At 44.2% G+C, this 20,187-nt stretch overlaps 1 protein-coding gene across 1 annotated transcript in view; it reads right to left on the reverse strand.

The window, feature by feature from the left end:
• The window catches only part of LOC115163530 (CXADR-like membrane protein), an 85,747-nt gene that overhangs the window by 16,152 nt on the left and 49,408 nt on the right, over nt 1–20,187 (reverse strand). Inside the window, exon 2 of the mRNA XM_029715510.1 lies at nt 256–413. Coding sequence (XP_029571370.1) covers nt 256–413 — 158 coding nt within the window. The remainder of the gene's footprint in view (nt 1–255; nt 414–20,187) is intronic.

Raw genomic sequence — 20,187 nt, forward strand, 5'->3', positions numbered from 1 at the left:
AAGTGTGCCTTTGAAAAAGCTATTCAAATTATATCATATTGGTTGCAACAAAGAGATGGGGGGTATAGAGAAAAGGAGAGAGAAGAAAGAGAGAAAGAAGGAAAGAGAGACAATGACAAAGAAAGACAGGAGAGAGACAGAGAGAGAGACAGAGAGAGAGAGAGAGAGAGAGAGAGAGAGAGAGAGAGGAGAGAGAGAGAGAGAGAGAGAGAGACAGAGAGAGAGAGAGAGAGAGAGAGAGAGCAGCTTCCTCACCACTCTCTGCTTGGAGTTGGGCTTCTGCAGTAGCCACTCGATGTCGAGCAACTGCGCATTGGACTGCCAGAACTGATGGTGGCATGGCAGGGTGGCGTTGTCTCCGACAACTCTCTTCATTTCTGTCTGGGCGCCAGCCGTCAGCAGGCTCAGCAGCACTGGAGAGAGAGAGAACAGAGACACTGTCAGACAACTAGAACCAGATACACCGCCAGACAGCAGCCACAGGCAGAATATAGCTGGAGTAAAAAACCTAGTGAGATAGAAAACAGAATCAGAATTACTAGGACATAATATGTAAAAGAAACAGAATCAAACAATAAAAACCATCCAAACCACAATGAGATAAAGACTATAACTAGTCAATATCTCCCAAGCCGCCCTAGCTGTCAGGTTCTTTGCTGTAGGACAGGGTATGGGTTACACTAGGCTCAGTCAGTAGCATACATGGGGCTTGTGACACGGCCCCTGGCCAGAAGCCAGACTGTTAGGGCCTATTACGCAGCGGGGGCCGCTGGGCTAATTTATTGGAGGATGCTGGACAGCCCCACTGGCTTGAAGGGAATTAGGGAGAGGCGTCGGGGGGATTTGCAGAGGGATGAAGGTTAGGGGGGCCGTAAGGGGGCCAAGGGGACATACGACTCCCTCCACCTGGTAGACCCGGCACAGGGAAAACAATGCACAGGCTCCACAGCCCCACTGGGCTTACTCTCTCAAACGCGAGAGATATTTTTGGTGCCTCAGCATTAACCTAACTAGCACATTTAATTTAGTCACTGCAGAGAGCGGGCTAAGAGCCTGGCTTCAAAGAGTTTTAAATAAAGTTATCCAAATGCTTGTTCGGATGCAGTATGTCCTGGTCATGTAAATATTATATTTTCTCCTTTTCTTTACTCAGTGGTATGTTGCTGATTAGGTGCTGAGTGTTTCAATAAATCACTAAATATACAGTGTCGGTATACAAACTTACACAAACACTGTATGGCCTGTTGCCTAGCCCTGAGTGTGTTATGTCTGGGCTTGAGTGATTCAACAGACAGCGACTCATTGAAAGAATGCTTTTGTGCCCTATCACCCTCGATGACGTTGTCAATGTTCCATGGATCACCTAATGTGGTCAATGCATCAGTCATAGGCACCTTTCTTCTTATTCAGTGGCCACCCTCTCAGGAACAGCACACGTAAGAGCTGTCAGAGCCAATGAGAATGGTCGCTAGTCTGCCCTATAAAACATGTGACTTGGTGTAAGTTTGTGTTAAAGATGGTGCCGTTGGAGATGGGTGACATCTTACGAGTCGTAAGCTAGCATTTCATGGTAAAGTCTTGTCCAGTTGTATTCGGCACATGTGACAAATCAAATTTGATTTGATTTGGTATGGGGAGGAAGGTATCATAACTGTAAACCGCTTATTCAGAATTGGTTGACTGACTCACAGTGATGACATCATTACTCTGTGAACTTAGTGTGCAGCTCTTTAAGTTTCCTTCACTTCACATTTCCCTGCTGCAATAACCCTGGGCTCCACGCCAATCACTCACATCCATCTGAGTCACCACTTAGACACAACCCCAGATGCCCTCACTGACTAGCACCCAGCAACACAGGAGAGGAAGCCATATTACAGTACAGCAGGGCCCTTAGTCCGCTGAATACGACCCTGTTGACAGGACACATTACTGAGGTCCTCCTACTGCTCTTGCTCTCCCCTGCTCTGCTCAAATCACTACTCAGCAGAAAAAAGGGCCACCTCTTCCCAGCCAAGGAGCTCCCAGCACCACTGAAGGTATCCCCGTTCATAACTTTTTAATGCAGCATTTGCAGAGCCATTCATCTTGTGGGCTCCCCGCAGATATTACTTTGGATGGAAGTCATGGAGGGAAGCCTAGGAGAGAAGGATCCAGCCAGCACAGAGGACACTGGGTATCCTCTCAGCATAGCTCCTAATCACTTTAAGGAGGAGGAGGAAGGAAAAGGTTGGCTGGAGTGTGTGTGTGTGCGAGAGAGTGTGAGTTTTGGGGCCCGGTGATGGTCCGTTGGGAGCCCTGTGCCCGCTGCTAGACAAGGCCTGTTTAAGCCGTGCTGTCTAATCAGTGCCTCCACACTCATCACCCCAGGGCTGAACTCCCTGCTCTGTGTGCTGGGCCTGATAACAGCTAGTAGGCTCACCTCTCCACCACCAGCCCGCCCACGCCTCCCTGCTCCCTCTCTTTGACAGAGGACTCACAGGCAGGGGAGAGTATTGCATTTGAGCGATACAAGTAGGGCTAGTTATCAAAGGGGGTATATGGAAGTTTGTGTGTTGTATGTGCAATTAACTGTGCTGTATATCGCTCACTCCTTTTGCCAACTCTCAACAACCTTCCAACAAGCACAATGAGCCAATAAAGACTGTTTGGGTTTGGAAGTAGGCTTCACTTCATCATCTGTCAATAGATTTACCACATATGAAATTATCTAACTTTCAGCCAATAACATGACAAACATTTCAATGTCTTTATAGTGACATTACAGTCAGCTTTTACATCCACAGTTTATGGTCTTGGAGAGGGGATTTTGTGCTGTGGAATGGATAACATAGTGGTCCAAAATAAGCCTGCCTTGAAATCTATTTGCACTCAAATTTGGATTGGCCTCATTCACAGTGTGCACAGCTGTGGCAGTGTGGACCGATGGGAACCAGCATTTGTGAGATGACCAGTATGCAGCATACCAGGGTGTCACAGCAGACTATGGTGACTCTGTATAGGAACATCAGGTAGTCTGTAGTTTTATGATATTGGCTTTCAATGGTTTAATATAGTGGGATATTTCAGCATACTTAATTTAGTTAATTAATTCAACCATTTAAAAAAACAAGCACACATAAAACTTGAAGAAGTCATACATGCACATCAGTAAAATCATCGAGGATAACACAATAAAGTTAGGAACTTATTTCCACTGTGGTCCTCTTGAGGCAAGAGACAGAGTATGGCAGCGAGATAATAAAGCATAAAAACAAAGAAGAACAACATCTATCTCATCATTGCAGTTACATCGCAGGGTACATTCATATGGGCACAGAAGACATCAAACAGTTTTTTTACTTTATTTTTAAGGCATTCCACCCTGAGGCTCCAGTATACTAGACAGTACCTTTCCCAGCATTACTCCTGAACTTGTATAAGCACAAATTAGCAACACCTGATCTGGTGCTGTGGTTTTGTACATCCCTAACATGGGGAAATTAATCAGTCAGATATCTGGGTGCAGAACCATAAATACACCTGGAAACCAGACTCAGTCTAATCTGGGACACCCTCAACAGGCAGCCAGTTGAGTTCCTGAAAGCAGCTCCTGCCTATGTGAGTATGTGGACTCACCTTCAATACTACCCTGATCAGCTCATTCTGGGCAATCTGGAGCTTCCCCTTCAGAAGATTAGACAAGACCCCAAACCAGGAAGTATTTGCGTAGTCAAAATGGAATTTAATTAGGTCAGTGGCTAGCACTCTCATGGAGTCCTTATCAAGCTGCTTGGACTTTCTAGCCAAAAACTTGGTCCCGGAATTAACCTTCCCTAGCACTTTATTGGACATGCTCCCCGCAGGAGGAAGGAGTACCATTCCACAAAGATTTCTCTCATCAATCTCTTTCCTGATGAAGTCAGTCAAGTAAAGTATCAGTGGAGTATGTTTTTCTAAATCCCGACTGAAAATCATACATTAGACTTAGTTTGACATATTCATACATTTGTTCATGTACAACTCTCTCCGGGATCTTTGATGTTGTAATGAGGATAGATATTGGCCTACAATTCCCAGTGTCAGACTTTATCCCCTTCTTATACAGAGGTATAACTTTAGCTTTTTTCATGTCCTTGGTAAAGATGCCTTGTTCAAGAGAGAGATTAATGATATGCGTAATGCAAGGGGCAATTTGCTGAGCAGAATCTCTAAGAAACCTTGCTGGAATATTATCCAGGCCTGTGGCTTTGGCGCATTTATACTCTGCTAGCATAATTGCTACTTTGACAGTTGCTACCTTTGCAAAATAACTTGTCATAATACTGTTTGACTTGGTTGTTTCCATACAACCTAGAACTGGTGGGCAGTTTGCTAACCAGCTTTCTGGCAACAGAAGCAAAACAATTGTTGAATTACTATGCACACTTGTGACATAGTAAATAGTCTAAGACATTACCTACAGTCAGGCATGACAAAACTCGAAACATGTTCCATCACGAGCAGACCTTGGTTCAAATACTATTTCAAATATCTCAAATACTTTCACATACATTCAAAGTAACTATTCAAATATATTTAAAAAGACAAGTCACACTGGGCACACACTGGTTGAATCAACGTTATTTCCACATAATTTCAATGAAATTACATTGAACCAATGTGGATTAGATGTTGAATTGATACCTTTGCCCAGTGGGGTGGTTGAATATTTTAATATATTTGAAAATCCACTTGGGAAGTATCTTACGGTATTTTCAAATACTTATTTCAAATACTATTTTCAAATTCCTGGGTTAATTGCATGGGAGTATATTTGAGTCAATGTACTTGGAATACAATACTATTTGGTTTTTACAAATAACCATTCAAGTACTCAAATACAAGTACTTGTTTTGGGCTGTGTATTTGAAAATAGTCAAATACACAAAAAAGTATTTTAAATACCAGATACTCTAATACACATGTATTTGAACCCATGTCTGATCACGAGGCCTCTATTCATTCACGTCTTCTTGACATTCCATAGGGCCCTGGGAAATGCCATGTTAAGGAGGCCATCTAAACTGAGAGCTGTAAGTCAAAGGGGTATTACGCGATAAGGTAACTATGTTAATAACTTCTGACTCCGACTAGACACCCCCCCTCATTTCCTCTATTCTCTGGACTGTGATCAACGCGGCAGCACATTGTCATTTTTGATGGAGCTCGGTTTTTACCGAAGCAAAGAAAAGAGCTAAAGAAAGACAGAGAGAGACAGAGAGAGACAGAGAGACAGAGAAACAGAGAGACAGGGAGACAGAGAGAGTGAGAGACAGAGAGAGAAACAGAGAGACAGAGAGAGAAACAGAGAGAGAAATGTGAGAGAGAGAGAGATTGAGAGACAGAGAAACAGAGAGAGAAACAGAGAGAGAAATGAGAGAGAGTGAGAGACAGAGAAACAGAGAGAGAAACAGAGAGAAATGAGAGAGAGAGTGAGAGACAGAGAAACAGAGAGAGAAATGAGAGAGAGAGAGTGAGAGACAGAGAAACAGAGAGAGAAACAGAGAGAGAGAGAGTGAGAGACAGAGAGAGAAACAGAGAGACAGAGAAACAGAGAGAGAAACAGAGAGAGAAATGAGAGAGAGAGTGAGAGACAGAGAGAGAAACAGAGAGACAGAGAAACAGAGAGAAACAGAGAGAGAAATGAGAGAGAGAGAGTGAGAGAGACAGAGAGACAGAGAAACAGAGAGACAGGGAGACAGAGAGAGAAACAGAGAGACAGAGAAACAGAGAGAGAAACAGAGAGAGAAATGAGAGAGAGTGAGAGACAGAGAGAGAAACAGAGAGACAGAGAAACAGAGAGAGAAACAGAGAGAGAAATGAGAGAGAGAGAGTGAGAGACAGAGAAACAGAGAGAGAAACAGAGAGAGAGAGAGTGAGAGACAGAGAGAGAAACAGAGAGACAGAGAAACAGAGAGAGAAACAGAGAGAGAAATGAGAGAGAGAGTGAGAGACAGAGAGAGAAACAGAGAGACAGAGAAACAGAGAGAAACAGAGAGAGAAATGAGAGAGAGAGAGTGAGAGACAGAGAGAGACAGAGAGACAGAGAAACAGAGAGACAGGGAGACAGAGAGAGAAACAGAGAGACAGAGAAACAGAGAGAGAAACAGAGAGAGAAATGAGAGAGAGAGAGAGTGAGAGAGAGAGAGAAACAGAGAGACAGAGAAACAGAGAGAGAAACAGAGAGAGAAATGAGAGAGAGAGAGTGAGAGACAGAGAGAAACAGAGAGACAGAGAAACAGAGAGAGAGTGAGAGACAGAGAAACAGAGAGAAAAATGAGAGAGAGTGAGTGAGAGACAGAGAGAGAAATGTGAGAGAGAGAGTGAGAGACAGAGCGAATGAGGGAGAGCTGGGGCAACTGTAGTGGAGGATCCAATTTCTATAAAAATGCCCTAGGGGGAGTTGTGCTCCAGTAAATCCACCTCCCCACAGAACGGTACAATCTTATTATAGAGCAGCCAGTGGGACGCAGGCAAGCAGCGGCCCCAGATCTTTCACGTTTACCAAAGTCAAGCTCCACATCCCATCAGCACATTGGCTTGGTTCGGGCCTCAGCACCGCTAAAGCTCCTGACCTCTGGCTCTGAAGACTGAAGAGATCAGTGGAGGAAAAAGAACAGAGGGAAAAGAGAGGAAAAGGCCACAATGAGCTTTAATCTCACCTTAGCTATAGGAACAAGCAGTGGGGAAAAGTAGAGGATGCAGAACTAACTCCTTAGAGTCCTTTAGAGTATATGTATTTGTCTTTGTAATAAGACTGCATCTGTGTGTGAGAGTGAACAGTATCTGTGTGCTGCATGCTTTATGTGAACATATGCTGTCTCAGAAATGCGCTTCCATACTCCTCTATCTGCATAATGGAAAAACAAGGCTATCTCATGTTGACGGTAAATCAATGCCTCTGTGCAGACATGTGAATTAGAGTATAGCAGTCGTGGGGCATATGGAGTTTCAAATTGCATAGGACTTACCAGCTGCTCCACACAAGGTATGGGTCCAGACAGGGAGAGAAGTCTGCAGCATTCATCTCTCAGCACTGCCACTCTATACTAAACGTTTTAGCTTGCGCCACTGACAGGCTCCTCTGGCAGGAGGAGAGAACAGAGGGAGCGGACGGGGAGAACTACTCAGAGAACACTGGGCTGGGACATAGAGAAAAGCCTCCCAGGTTACCAGGTGCACTGTATTTGGCTTTTCTCTTTGTTCTGACCAATATGTATGAAATGCATCAGAAGTGACTGCTGACATACAGCAGGTTTTAGTTGAGCTGGAGAAACATTCAGATGATGGAAAACAGTGAAATATTCAGAGGTCACAGCCAGAGGTGCAGCTTGGTGTTTTAGAAAGATCAATGAAATGAACACTGCATCACAGTGGGTTTGTTGACCTCCTGTTGCTGTGGCTATACAAATGGTAAATACAGTATATTGGTGCTTTCTTCACAGGGAAACAGAGTTATCACAGAGATGGGCACAGAGGGAGGTAAAGCATATGCTCTCTCTTTTACTGCCATCTCTGAGGTTTCCAGCGAGACGGAAGGCATGAAACACTGAAATCCTCTCACATCTCTGATGGCTCCCCAGACAAGAGCCATGCTCTGAGACGGTAGTACGAACTGACAGGCTACAAAAACAACCCTCGTCAGAGCTCTCAAAGAGACTCCTTTATTTATACAGCCTCTTATACAGGCTCTTTTTAATTAGTTCTTCTGAAGGGGGTAAATCTTTTTAAACGCTCCCAGAGATCACGCCCAAACATTAAATCGCACGTGTCGCGGGCACTCCTTAACTCTTGGTCCAAGTCATGAATATTTTCCTCCTGTGGAATCAAAGAGGGCTGTGTTTTCTCTGACTGCAGGCTGCTTTTTGGAGGGATAAAGTACCCATAATCCTTCCCTGCATTGCGCTCGGTGACCAACACCCCTTCTGCTGACATGGAACTTTTCTCCATGCCACTTGCAGCACTATTAAAGATCAGGGCCACTTCAAGCTTGAAAGGAAACATTTTTAAAATGAGGGCCCTGTCGTGTCCGCACTCGTCTGCAATGATGGATTCCTAAGAGCCTGGCTAGAGCAGGCGAGTACAAAGAAGGAATGGAATCACTTTCAGGATAATCCGTTGGACCTGGAAGAGAGGAACAGGTAAAGGGAGAGGGCCTACGGGAAATACGGAATGGGAGATGAAATTCCACTAAGGTCTGAAGAATGTAGGACACTGTGGTACGTTTTCACCTCAAGCTTGCTTGTTGCCTTCATTAGCATCTATTTCAGGGGCTCGTCATCTATGTCACATCAAGCGAAAAATGGACGCCATCCCACTGACAGAATCCCAAAATAGATGCTAAATTGGTTTCATGCCGAGGGCTTTTAATTCCCCAAAAGTTTTCGATAAACTCTCTCAGCAAAAAAAAGCTAATTACAACTTTTCCCAAAGGAACGCCAAGTCACTAAAACCTGCTTACATCTTCCAAACCCTACATCTGTTGGAATCACACTGTATGCACGGGTGTTATCCAAGATCCTATGGATGTTCCATCAGCCGCTTAGCCGTTAGCATTAGCTTAAACGACCAGGGCTCCAGAGTGTACCACATGTGGTACTCGAGACGTTCCAGTAAGCAGCCACCGCCGCCCCACTTCCTCCTTCCTCCCTTTATCTTTATGTGGCTCAGTAAAACCACAGCTCCAACATATGACAGAGTGGAAAGAGAGGCACAGCACTTAAAAGGGCCCAAACACAAAGACACCACTGAAAGTCATTGGTTGAGTTTTAATTCAAACCCAATTCATCATTTGGAATGGATGTTCTCCGTTTACATTTTAATTATGCCAATGCATTTTAAGAGACTCCAGGCTCCCTCGCAGGATAATCGCTGGAGTCTGTATGGTGTTCAACCATTTAAGGGGTTATTTTCAGGTTGAAATAACACCATGTAAAGGACCTCCCATTTCCATGAGGTATTCTAAATAAACAAGCCCCCCAAATATCAAATGGTCTGGCCTGCGCAAGATAACATGCGTCAGCTGCATTGTGGGGCTTGGAGAAAGACCCTCTGCGCTGCTGTGGCAATATATCCTCCGCACATCTGGCCGCACCAAAATAACCCAGCATGTGTGTGCATTCGCTTTGCTACACATGACCAGTGTCTACATACAGTATGTGCTTAGCTCTCAGGACAGAGAATGATAGAAAGAGAGAGAGGTGTAGACTTACTCCACAAAAAAATGTGACTAATGTGCTGTGTGTGTTTGCTTCACATGTGGTTGTGGTGTGGGCCTTATAAAGGCACATCCCCCCGGAACACACACACACAGAGAGATAGATAGATCAGCACACATAGAGACACACACTAAGACAGAGACACGCACACACACACGCCCCTGCACAAACTTTACTTGCCTCCAATGCCCCACCCCCACCGAGTACAGTGCAGAGTATCCATATTTCATGGACAGGGGACTGAAATCCCTTGACACGGTAAGACATTTCCAGGCAGGCTAGAATAGACCACTTTTTGCTGTTTCCATAGAAACATTAGAAAACTTTGCTGAAAATAATTTGCCCAGTGAGGTGGTTGTGTAAACAACCACCTCACTTGTGTGTGTAAACAGTAAGTGAGGATGGAAAACAATGGCAATAATTGAAAGACTCAGCAATTTGTGATATTCAAAGAAAACAATTCTATATCCTGTTGAGAAATCACATTTATTTTCATACAAACTATATGAATTTACCTCTATTAGGAAAACATTTATTTTTTATCAAGCACTTGGAAAGTTTCTCCAAGAATTCAGCAAAACGATTGTTTTCTGAGCCTGGCCTATGTTTCGTTTTGAGCGGCATTAAGATATTTTTCTTGGCAAACAGAAAGGTTGTTTTCCAGGATTGTGTAAACAGAAAGGAAATATTAATAGCAGAGGACTTATACTGTAACAGTTAGCTGGAGAAGAAACAAGAAACGATACCTAGAAAAAGAAAAACAGTCATACATTTGCCTCCATGGGGTTCAGGCTCGGCTTGACCCTGGCATCAAAACAGATGGTGCAGTCAACTTGGAAGCTGGCCTTATGAATTAAAGCACTGTTTAAGAATGCCTCGCCTGCTGCTGATAAACAGGAGCTGTCAAGTTGGGTATTGGTGTGATAGAAACTAAATTATGCTATGGACAGACAGATAGAGAAGCACTGAGACCAAACATAATTGCCACAGTACCCATATCAATAACCTTTTTGTATACTACTTCACCTGGCACAACAGGCACCTGTGTGCAAGTCTCTCCATTATCCAGGACACAAAATGGACAATGTTTATTTCCCTGTTATTTATGAATCTAATCTCCATTTGTGGCTGGCTGCTGGTGAACTCCACTCACATTGTCGGTGCTGCCTGGACTTGTGCATTGACCTCCGAAGATCAATACTTAATACGCTACGGTGCTGCCAAGTCCATTTAGCTGCAATCTGCAATTTTTTATGTCCATTAGGTGGAAAATAGAGCTGACTAGGTGGATGACCAAGAAGTGGAATGCATGGTGGTTGCCCAGTTGCTCTGTGGTGATGGAAGCTCTATATCAGCGTACTGTACGACCAATAAAAAACATCAAATGCTGTCTGCCTTAAGTATTGTGCCATAAACTTTTATTAAATGCAATTCAATACTTCGATGATGATGTTTTAAAGGAGTCTCTCTAACTCCTTTTACAAGTAAGACAATAAAACACATGAGTGTATACAAAAGATAGTGGTGGTACGTGAAAACAGGGCTGTTTGAAAACAACCTCAAAGCCTGGACTATATTTAGAGCTGTACTAAATTAAGGCTTTAGATGGTGTAAAACGGCCTGGGTTTGGACATGCTAACGCTAAAGCATGGCTTTAGATGGTGTAAAACGGCCTGGGTTTGGACATGCTAACGCTAAAGCATGGCTTTAGATTGTGTAAAACGGCCTGGGTTTGGACATGCTAACGCTAAAACATGGCTTTAGATGGTGTAAAACAGCCTGGGTTTGGACATGCTACATTTTGTGGCCTGAACATGCTGCTGGGCCTCTGGATACTTTCCTGGTCCCTCTCCTCTCAACACACATTTAATTCCATTAGTTTGTCCACTGCCACTGTTTGTCACTGTTGAAGCCCTTGAGTTCACCCAGGGTTGGATGGAGCGTATCTGAGCAAAGGCACTGAAGAGCTGGGCTGTTGTCCATGGAAGAATAGGATCTGAACAACAACAGAACAGAGTGAGTTTCATGTTGTACATTTAACAAGTTAATTGAAAACAGACGGGACACTAACTCCCTCCCCTTCATCCGAGTCTGCTAGCTTGCCAGCATCAGTAACATATTCGCGCTGTCTCCAGAATTATGGTATGCATCTGATTCATCATTTTACTTGATCGACTAAGCAGAACATAACAAATACAGGACACATGAAACCAGGAGTGGATACAGGATGCTGCTGTTGCTGCATGGGAGTGGAGTCACCCTATCCATCCTGTCTGATGACTGGGAAGGGCACGTCGAGGGACCCATCTCCATTTTTCTAATTTGATGACTAATAATCAGAATAATTTGAGAGTGCTCTTCTCGACCATTGATGGCCTGATAAATCCTACCATGGCAAACCTATACGAGCTTTCCTCCACGTGATGAGTTTGCTGCATGAGTTTGCTACACAACTTGATAAATTATTAGACTGTATTAGTGATTTAAATACTTGGATGGCTCACAACTTTATCCAGCTAAATCAAGACAAGATCGAGGTACTTATTGTTTTAGCCAAAGCACAGAGAAATAATCTGCCGGGATATTTTAATTCACGGGCAATAAAGATAAAAAACACCAAGTAAAAAACCTAGGTGCTATTTTAGATTTGGAACTCAATTTTGAATCGCACATGTAACCAAAATAGCTTTTTAACGCCTGAGGAACATTGCCAAGGTGCGGCCGTTTCTCTCTCAGGCAGATACAGAGAGACTCATTCAGGCTTTTATTACAAGCAGGCTTGAGTCACGCTTGACTACTGTAATGTTCTCCTGTCTGGTCTACCCAAGAAAGCCATTGGTCAACTGCAAAACATACAGAATGCTGCAGCACGGCGGTGGAGGCTGGTGGAGAAGCTATAGGAGGATGGGCTCATTGTAATGGCTGGAGTGGTATAAATGGAACAGAGTCAAACATGATTTCCATATCTTTGATGTGTATGATACCGTTCCATTTATTCCATTCCAATCATTACAATGAGCCCGTCCTCCTATAGCTCCTCCCACCAGCCACCACTGTATCACAGGTACTGACCAAGACAGAGAGCACACATTACACTAGTGTTAAGGTCTCTGCACTGGCTGCCTGTGAGTTTTATAATTTTTTTATTAATCCATGATTGTGCACCCCAATACGTCAGACATGCTTTTAAGTTATGTACCCAGTAGGTCCCTCAGGTCCTCTGGAACTTGCCTTTTAACTATCCCAAAGCCTAGGACCAAGAGGCATGGGGAAGCAGATTTTAGTTACTATGCCCCCAGCCTCTGGAATAGCCTGTCAGAGAACCTGAGGGGGGCCGAAACTGTGGACATATTTAAAAGAGATCTTAAAACACACCTTTTTAGCTTTGCTTTTCCTTAGGGTGCTTTTTAATCTTTCAGTTTTTATTGTTAATCTTGAGTTTTTTATCTTCTTATGTTGGTTGTGTAGTAAATATACCCGTTTTTATTTTCATTGTTTTTCATTGTTTTTTCCTGTGAAGCACATTGTGTTGCATTCCATGTCTGAAATGTGCTGTAGAAATAAAGCTTGATTTGATTTGATCTCCCCTGAGGTGAAGAGGTGCCATGGCAGCTTTCACGGCTTGTGAAATGTGTTGATTTGTGAGGTATCTGACAAAGACAAAGTGCTCCTGTGGCTGTGGTGGGCAAACAGGAGCCAGAGCTTCCAGGAAAGGTCTCATTTATGCTCAGAGGATCACTAATGGCCCAGGTTACCATCTGTGCTTCTGGCTACTCAGGTCCAATGGAGCAGACTGACAGTGAGTGCCTGCTAGACACACATACACACACTCTGTCTCATGAGTACACAGAGCACACAATCACTCACATATAAAGTACAGGCATCTCTTTACTTACTAAATGCTGGCATAAGAAAACAATGCAGCATTTCAGTAGGCCTAATATACAGTGAGGGAAAAAGTATTTGATCCCCTGCTGATTTTGTACGTTTGCCCACTGACAAAGAAATGATCAGTCTATAATTTTAATGGTAGGTTTATTTGAACAGTGAGAGACAGAATAACAACAACAAAAAATCCAGAAAAACGCATGTCAAAAATGTTATAAATTGATTTGCATTTTAATGAGGGAAATAAGTATTTGACCCCCTCTCAATCAGAAAGATTTCTGGCTCCCAGGTGTCTTTTACACAGGTAACGAGCTGAGATTAGGCACACACTCTTAAAGGGAGTGCTCCTAATCTCAGCTTGTTACCTGTATAAAAGACACCTGTCCACAGAAGCAATCAATCAATCAGATTCCAAACTCTCCACCATGGCCATGACCAAAGAGCTCTCCAAGGATGTCAGGGACAAGATTGTAGACCTACACAAGGCTGGAATGGGCTACAAGACCATCGCCAAGCAGCTTGGTGAGAAGGTGACTACAGTTGGTGCGATTATTCGCAAATGGAAGAAACACAAAAGAACTGTCAATCTCCCTCGGCCTGGGGCTCCATGCAAGATCTCACCTCGTGGAGTTGCAATGATCATGAGAACGGTGAGGAATCAGCCCAGAACTATACGGGAGGATCTTGTCAATGATCTCAAGGCAGCTGGGACCATAGTCACCAAGAAAACAATTGGTAACACACTACGCCGTGAAGGACTGAAATCCTGCAGCGCCCGCAAGGTCCCCCTGCTCAAGAAAGCACATATACATGCCCGTCTGAAGTTTGCCAATGAACATCTGAATGATTCAGAGGACAACTGGGTGAAAGTGTTGTGGTCAGATGAGACCAAAATGGAGCTCTTTGGCATCAACTCAACTCTCCGTGTTTGGAGGAGGAGGAATGCTGTCTATGACCTCAAGAACACCATCCCCTCCGTCAAACATGGAGGTGGAAACATTATGCTTTGGGGGTGTTTTTCTGCTAAGGGGACATGACAACTTCACCGCATCAAAGGAACAATGGACGGGGCCATGTACCGTCAAATCTTGGGTGAGAACCTCCTTCCCTCAGCCAGGGCATTGAAAATGGGTTGTGGATGGGTATTCCAGCATGACAATGACCCAAAACACACGGCCAAGGCAACAAAGGAGTGGCTCAAGAAGAAGCACATTAAGGTCCTGGAGTGGCCTAGCCAGTCTCCAAACCTTAATCCCATAGACGATCTGTGGAGGGAGCTGAAGGTTCGAGTTTCCAAATGTCAGCCTCGAAACCTTAATAATTTGGAGAAGATCTGCAAAGAGGAGTGAGACAAAATCCCTCCTGAGATGTGCGCAAACCTGGTGGCCAACTACAAGAAACGTCTGGCCTCTGTGATTGTCAACAAGGGTTTTGCCACCAAGTACTAAGTCATGTTTTGCAGAGGGGTCAAATACTTATTTCCCTCATTAAAATTCAAATCAATTTATAACATTTTTGAAATGCGTTTTTCTGGATTTTTTGTTGTTGTTATTCTGTCTCTCACTGTTCAAATAAACCTACCATTAAAATGATAGACTGATCATTTCTTTGTCAGTGGGCAAACGCACAAAATCAGCAGGGGATCAAATACTTTTTTCCCTCACTGTACATAGCAGCCTATCAATAGTAAACTATTTATAATCTTTACTGTACTTTGTCCACTTGTAATGTGCCATATACTAGATATCCATTAAAATAACGCATGTGACGCAACCAGGCATCTTACAGCACCAGTTAACAACATGCCTAAAAAGCCCTTTAGAGATGGAGCACCAGGAAAGGCCAAAAACCTTCTCCCATCACTGGGGGTCAGCAGCAAGCAGAGCAGAGGTCCCCATGCATCCATATGTGGCAGAAGCTTCACAGCTCTCACACACTCCCCCAATAAATAAGGCTGGCCTTTGGGCTGCTCAGCCCATTCAGTCTCAGTGCGGGTTGGCCCCTCCCAGCCCGTCAGGCAGATAAGGAATTCCCACGCGGCCACATCCGAGGGAGGAGAGGAGATTGAAACCAGATGAATGGGACTTTGGTGCAACAGGCTCGCCAGGCCCATATTTCACTCCCCAAAGCCTGATTAAACGAGATGCGGAGCTCGTTGGGCCAAGGCTGAGAGCTCAGTGCTCAGAGCAGGGCGTGGGCTCAATGCGACAACAGGGTAAAGGGCAGACCTGCAGTCTCTCTGATTTGTCGCCGTAGTCTCAGGAGTTCTTTCCAGACACATCAAGAATGCACTCCGAATTTCCTTCAGACAAAATAATTGATCGACCCTGATTCAGACTTTTCAGTTAAATGGGAGCATTGATGAATGTAATGAAATTAGATTCTGCCTAAAAGGGGTTACGTTGTGTAAAGTAAGCCATAGGGTGGAAAGTGACAACCGACAGTGCCAAAGAAAATGAGCGCAAACTGCAACATTATGGGAGAAAGCGAGGACTAGAAACATCCCTGTCTAATCCAGGAGTTTATATGGATCATGTATTTTTTTTCACCTTTATTTAACCAGGTAGGCAAGTTGAGAACAAGTTCTCATTTACAATTGCGACCTGGCCAAGATAAAGCAAAGCAGTTTGACACATACAACAACACAGAGTTACACATGGAGTAAAACAAACATACAGCCAATAATACAGTAGAAAAATAAGTCTATATACAATGTGAGCAAATGAGGTGAGATAAGGGAGGTAAAGGCAAAGGCCATGGTGGCGAAGTGCATACAATATAGCAAGTAAAACACTGGAATGGTAGATTTGCAGTGGAAGAAAGTGCAAAGTAGAAATTGAAATAATGGGGTGCAAAGGAGCAAAATAAATAAATAAATAAATACAGTAGGGGAAGAGGTAGTTGGTGCTTAAAGCTAGTGAGGGAGATAAGTGTTTCCAGTTTCAGAGATTTTTGTAGTTCGTTCCAGTCATTGGCAGCAGAGAACTGGAAGGAGAGGCGGCCGAATGAGGAATTGGCTTTGTGGGTGACCAGTGAGATATACCTGCCGGAGCGCGTGCTACAGGTGGGTGCTGCTATGGTGACCAGCGAGCTGAGATAAGGGGGGACTTTACCTAGCAAGGTCTTGTAGATGACCTGGAGCCAGTGGGTTTGGCGACGAGTATGAAGCGAGGGCCAGCCAACGAGAGCGTACAGGCATCCTCTACTGACGGGATGAGGTCAATATCCTTCCAGGATACCCGGGCCAGGTCGATTAGAAAGGCCTGCTCGCTGAAGTGATTCAGGGAGCGTTTGACAGTGATGTGACAGTGATGTGAAAAGAGTGAAAAAAAGAGTGAAAAAAGAGTGAAAAAACTGACACAGATCCACAATTGCTGGAGTTACTAATTATACCTTAGAGTTTATAATTGCATAGTTGAGTTATTAAAATGACTCATTAATACCCCTGTCTGCAACTACTGTCTGTGTAACATGGATGTAAGACCTGTAAGTTCAATTAAATGCAATCAATATACGTTAACTCAAGCCTTTCCCTCACATTTGAATGTTTTACAGCAATGTGGTATAAAGTTCATGTTCCAGTTGTCCAGGACATAAGATGTGCTCAACACAGAGAATTTGAGCAACTTGGATGGAGGGTGTTTGACTGTGGTTTAGTGGACTGGGGAAGAAAGAGAAAAAACAAACAAACTGCACAAGGCTTGTTTTTCCAGCTTGGAGGTGATTTTCTGTTGGCCAGCGAGCGGAGGACTCTGCTAAACATGCCACGTGTCCCTGTTTCTCTGTCTCACCCAGTTCATGTGTTCAGACTGTGTGTGTGTGTGTGTGTGTGTGTGTGTGTGTGTGTGTGTGTGTGTGTGTGTGTGTGTGTGTGTGTGTGTGTGTGTGTGTGTGTGTGTGTGTGTGTGAGTATGAGTGTGAGTGTGTGCGTGTTCAGGGCAGAGGGTGTGTGAGAGTGATTAAGGGTCTTCTTTCATTGGTTGTTCACAATGGCCCTCCTGAGCCAGGCAATGTAGCATACTATTTTCCAGACACTGCTCCAGGATCCATCCCTGTTCCCTCTGACATGTAGCTGGTTGGCCACACTCACAACCCAACGCCAAACACACTCCATATCCCCATGACATTTCAGCTATGTTTCTGCTGAAAGAATTGTGGCTGCTTCGCTGGCTGCTGCCCTGGACTAGGCTCGAGTAAAGAAATACCTAATTTAATTGATACGTAATGTTTAATCTGTGTTTGCTTGGCCAACAAGAGGTTAATCTCATTACCCTGGGCTAAATGGCATGCTTGGGCATCCTCTCTAACGAGACTAACATTTTACCGTTAGTTAATTAAGAGAGCCATTAAAAAGACACTGGACCTACTGGACATATATGTAATAAGTTCCGGAGACAGTTCAGCCGGTAGAGAGCAAACCACTTAGATGACAAAATACCCAGCACTGCAAACGCAAACACAAACAATAGCAGAACAATGGGGTAGACCTGGCACAGGACAGGCTAGTTCTGTGGTTGAACATGTGCTCCTAGTGATGCAGTGTGAGTTTAGTTAGTTGTGGTTTACCTGCTGTGAGTCCCCTATTAAACTTAGCCAGCCTTGACACAATACACATGCAGGCTAAGCTTATTATTCTCCTCCTCCTAATCAACTGGCTCCCTTCATGTGGCAGGGAGGGAGCTGCTGCTGCTATCCACTCCTCTCCTGTCCTCTGGGTCTTCCCCTGTCCCTATTGGCTTCCTCATCTATCTGTGTGAATCATCAGCCAGGCCTGAGCCTCCATGACTTGATCCCCTATGACATCACCACTGGAAAGCAACACAAAGGAACACAGCCTCCCTACCCACTCTCTCTCTCTCTCTCTCCTTCTCCCTCTCTCTCCTTCATCTCTCTCTAATTTCAAATGGGTATCAATTATGATTAATGTGCAAGAAGGTACAGTATCTGAGAATTTGTCAGAGGACTCTAGATATTAATTTAGCATTTGGCAAAAGCTTACATTTTTGCTTTCAGAGACTGAATTTAGAGTCTTTCTCCCTCTTCTCTTTCATCAAGCCTGGTCTTCCCCCTCTCCTCCCTCTCTTGGTATGTTATATAAATTCATACCTCCCATTCCTTCATTTAAATACAGCCACACAGCCCTAGATGAGTGCTTAAGTAGTGTGGCAGCTAAACTAGAATCAACACAGGACCCTTTTAGCCATGAAAAAGCGTACCCTGGAGGTCTGAATAAATGGATTTATTTTAGGCAACAGAATGTAGAACCTTATATAAGGCCAGACATGCTAAGTGTTTTGTCTCTTATGCATCAACCCTTAGGGTCATTTCTTCTTCTTAATTAAAAAGTGAGCAAGGAGCAGAGGAGGGATAGCTACTGTTGAGGCGGGTGGAGTGTGTTGTATTTCTTGTTGTATTTCTTCTCAAAGTTTTCGGTATGATCCTCACTCTGCCGTGGAGTCTGCGGTTCTGCTGATGCAGGGACTTTGTCTCAAGATTAATGAAAGACGTTTGGCTCTTTGGCGTTTGGATCCTACACAGAGGTTAAGAACAGCCTCACTATGCGCCACACTATACAGAACGTTCTGCTCACTCAGTGAAGCAATTCTTTCTCTCCTCCTCTCCCATTTTTACCCTCCTAACAAATAAATAAAAAGTGGATCTCAGATGTATTTGAAAATGACTACTTTTTCTCTGCCCCCAGCTGACAAATCAGATTTCAAGAAGGAAAATGAAAACCATTACCCCAAATAATACCGTTAACATGTTTTTGAAGGGCAGCAACCACGTTAGAATAGAATATTATCTGTTCTAAAAGGGACAAACGACTGCTGATCTGGGACTGTATGTCCTTCATGTTTCTGTGAGCTGACTTGAGTTCAAGGGGCAGGAGTTGATTTATATGCCATTTATATGCCGCCCTGCGCCATGCAGCATCCCACACATATCTAGACTCAAGTACTCCATAAAACATAAAAACAACATGGCATCCATTTTATATAATTCTGCATTTAACCATGTCCGTGCCAGATAAGCCCTATCCCACAGCAGAAGACTGTGGGCTTTGCTTTCTGGGTGTGATGAGTACATCATGGTGTCATGACTTCACAACACAGTGAACCGGTGAGAGCCTGATCCCATCATCATCTGGTTATATAAAACATCACAGAGAATAGGTACTAAAGCCTATAAAACAAAGATTTGGCATCTGTCATTGTCCAACGTACCTTTCAAAGACGATTATGTCAAACAGTGAACTGCAGCATCCTCCTATTCAGAACTAAAGTGAGTTCAGACAAAGTGAGGCTGTATAAAGAGACTTTGTCATGCTGTCTGTCTGACTGCCATCCACCCATCCCAGTCTAAGAGGCACTGTATCACTAGTGGTGGTACACTTCACTCTCAGGCTACTTCCTTTGTGTGGAACATGACCATCTCAAACCAGATTCACCATCCCTGTCTGGCTTCTTTGCTGTATTGGGGGTGATGCAGGTAGGGTAGGGTGGAGGGTTCTGGGGGGAAGAGGGTGAGGGAATGTTTTCAGGAGCCTGCAGTGAGACGTTCGTTCTTTCTTCAATTCATCCCAACCCACATCCTTCAACCCGTTTCTGCCTCCAAACCTTCTCCACCCACCCCTTTTGCCTTGATGTTGACAAGCCCACAGTGCACACACAGAACACACACTACAACACAAACTGCATGGCGACTGTTCGGTGGAGGGGAATAATGCACTTGCCATGCATGGATGGGCCAATGCCAGGGCAATAACAACATTCTCCCAGGCATCCAATAAACAAGAACTGATTCAATCAGCTTCGGTTCTGGCCCAGATGCCATGCAGTGGCCCGGTCCGTGTCTTCAGCTGGAGCAGCTAGCCAGCGTATCTGAGTAGAGGACAGCCGGGCGGCGATGGGGTAAGCAGGATCTGTTTCAGACCGGCCTGCTCTGCTCCAGGCTTATTTATCCCACCATGGTCAATCACACAGGCTCTGGACGCAATTTATATTCCCAATCGTCGGGCAGATTAGTCCAGTCTAATCTGGTCAACTCATAGAAAAAAACC

Source organism: Salmo trutta, chromosome 26 (genome assembly GCF_901001165.1).
Source record: "Salmo trutta chromosome 26, fSalTru1.1, whole genome shotgun sequence".
NCBI classification, from domain to species: Eukaryota; Metazoa; Chordata; class Actinopteri; order Salmoniformes; family Salmonidae; genus Salmo; species Salmo trutta.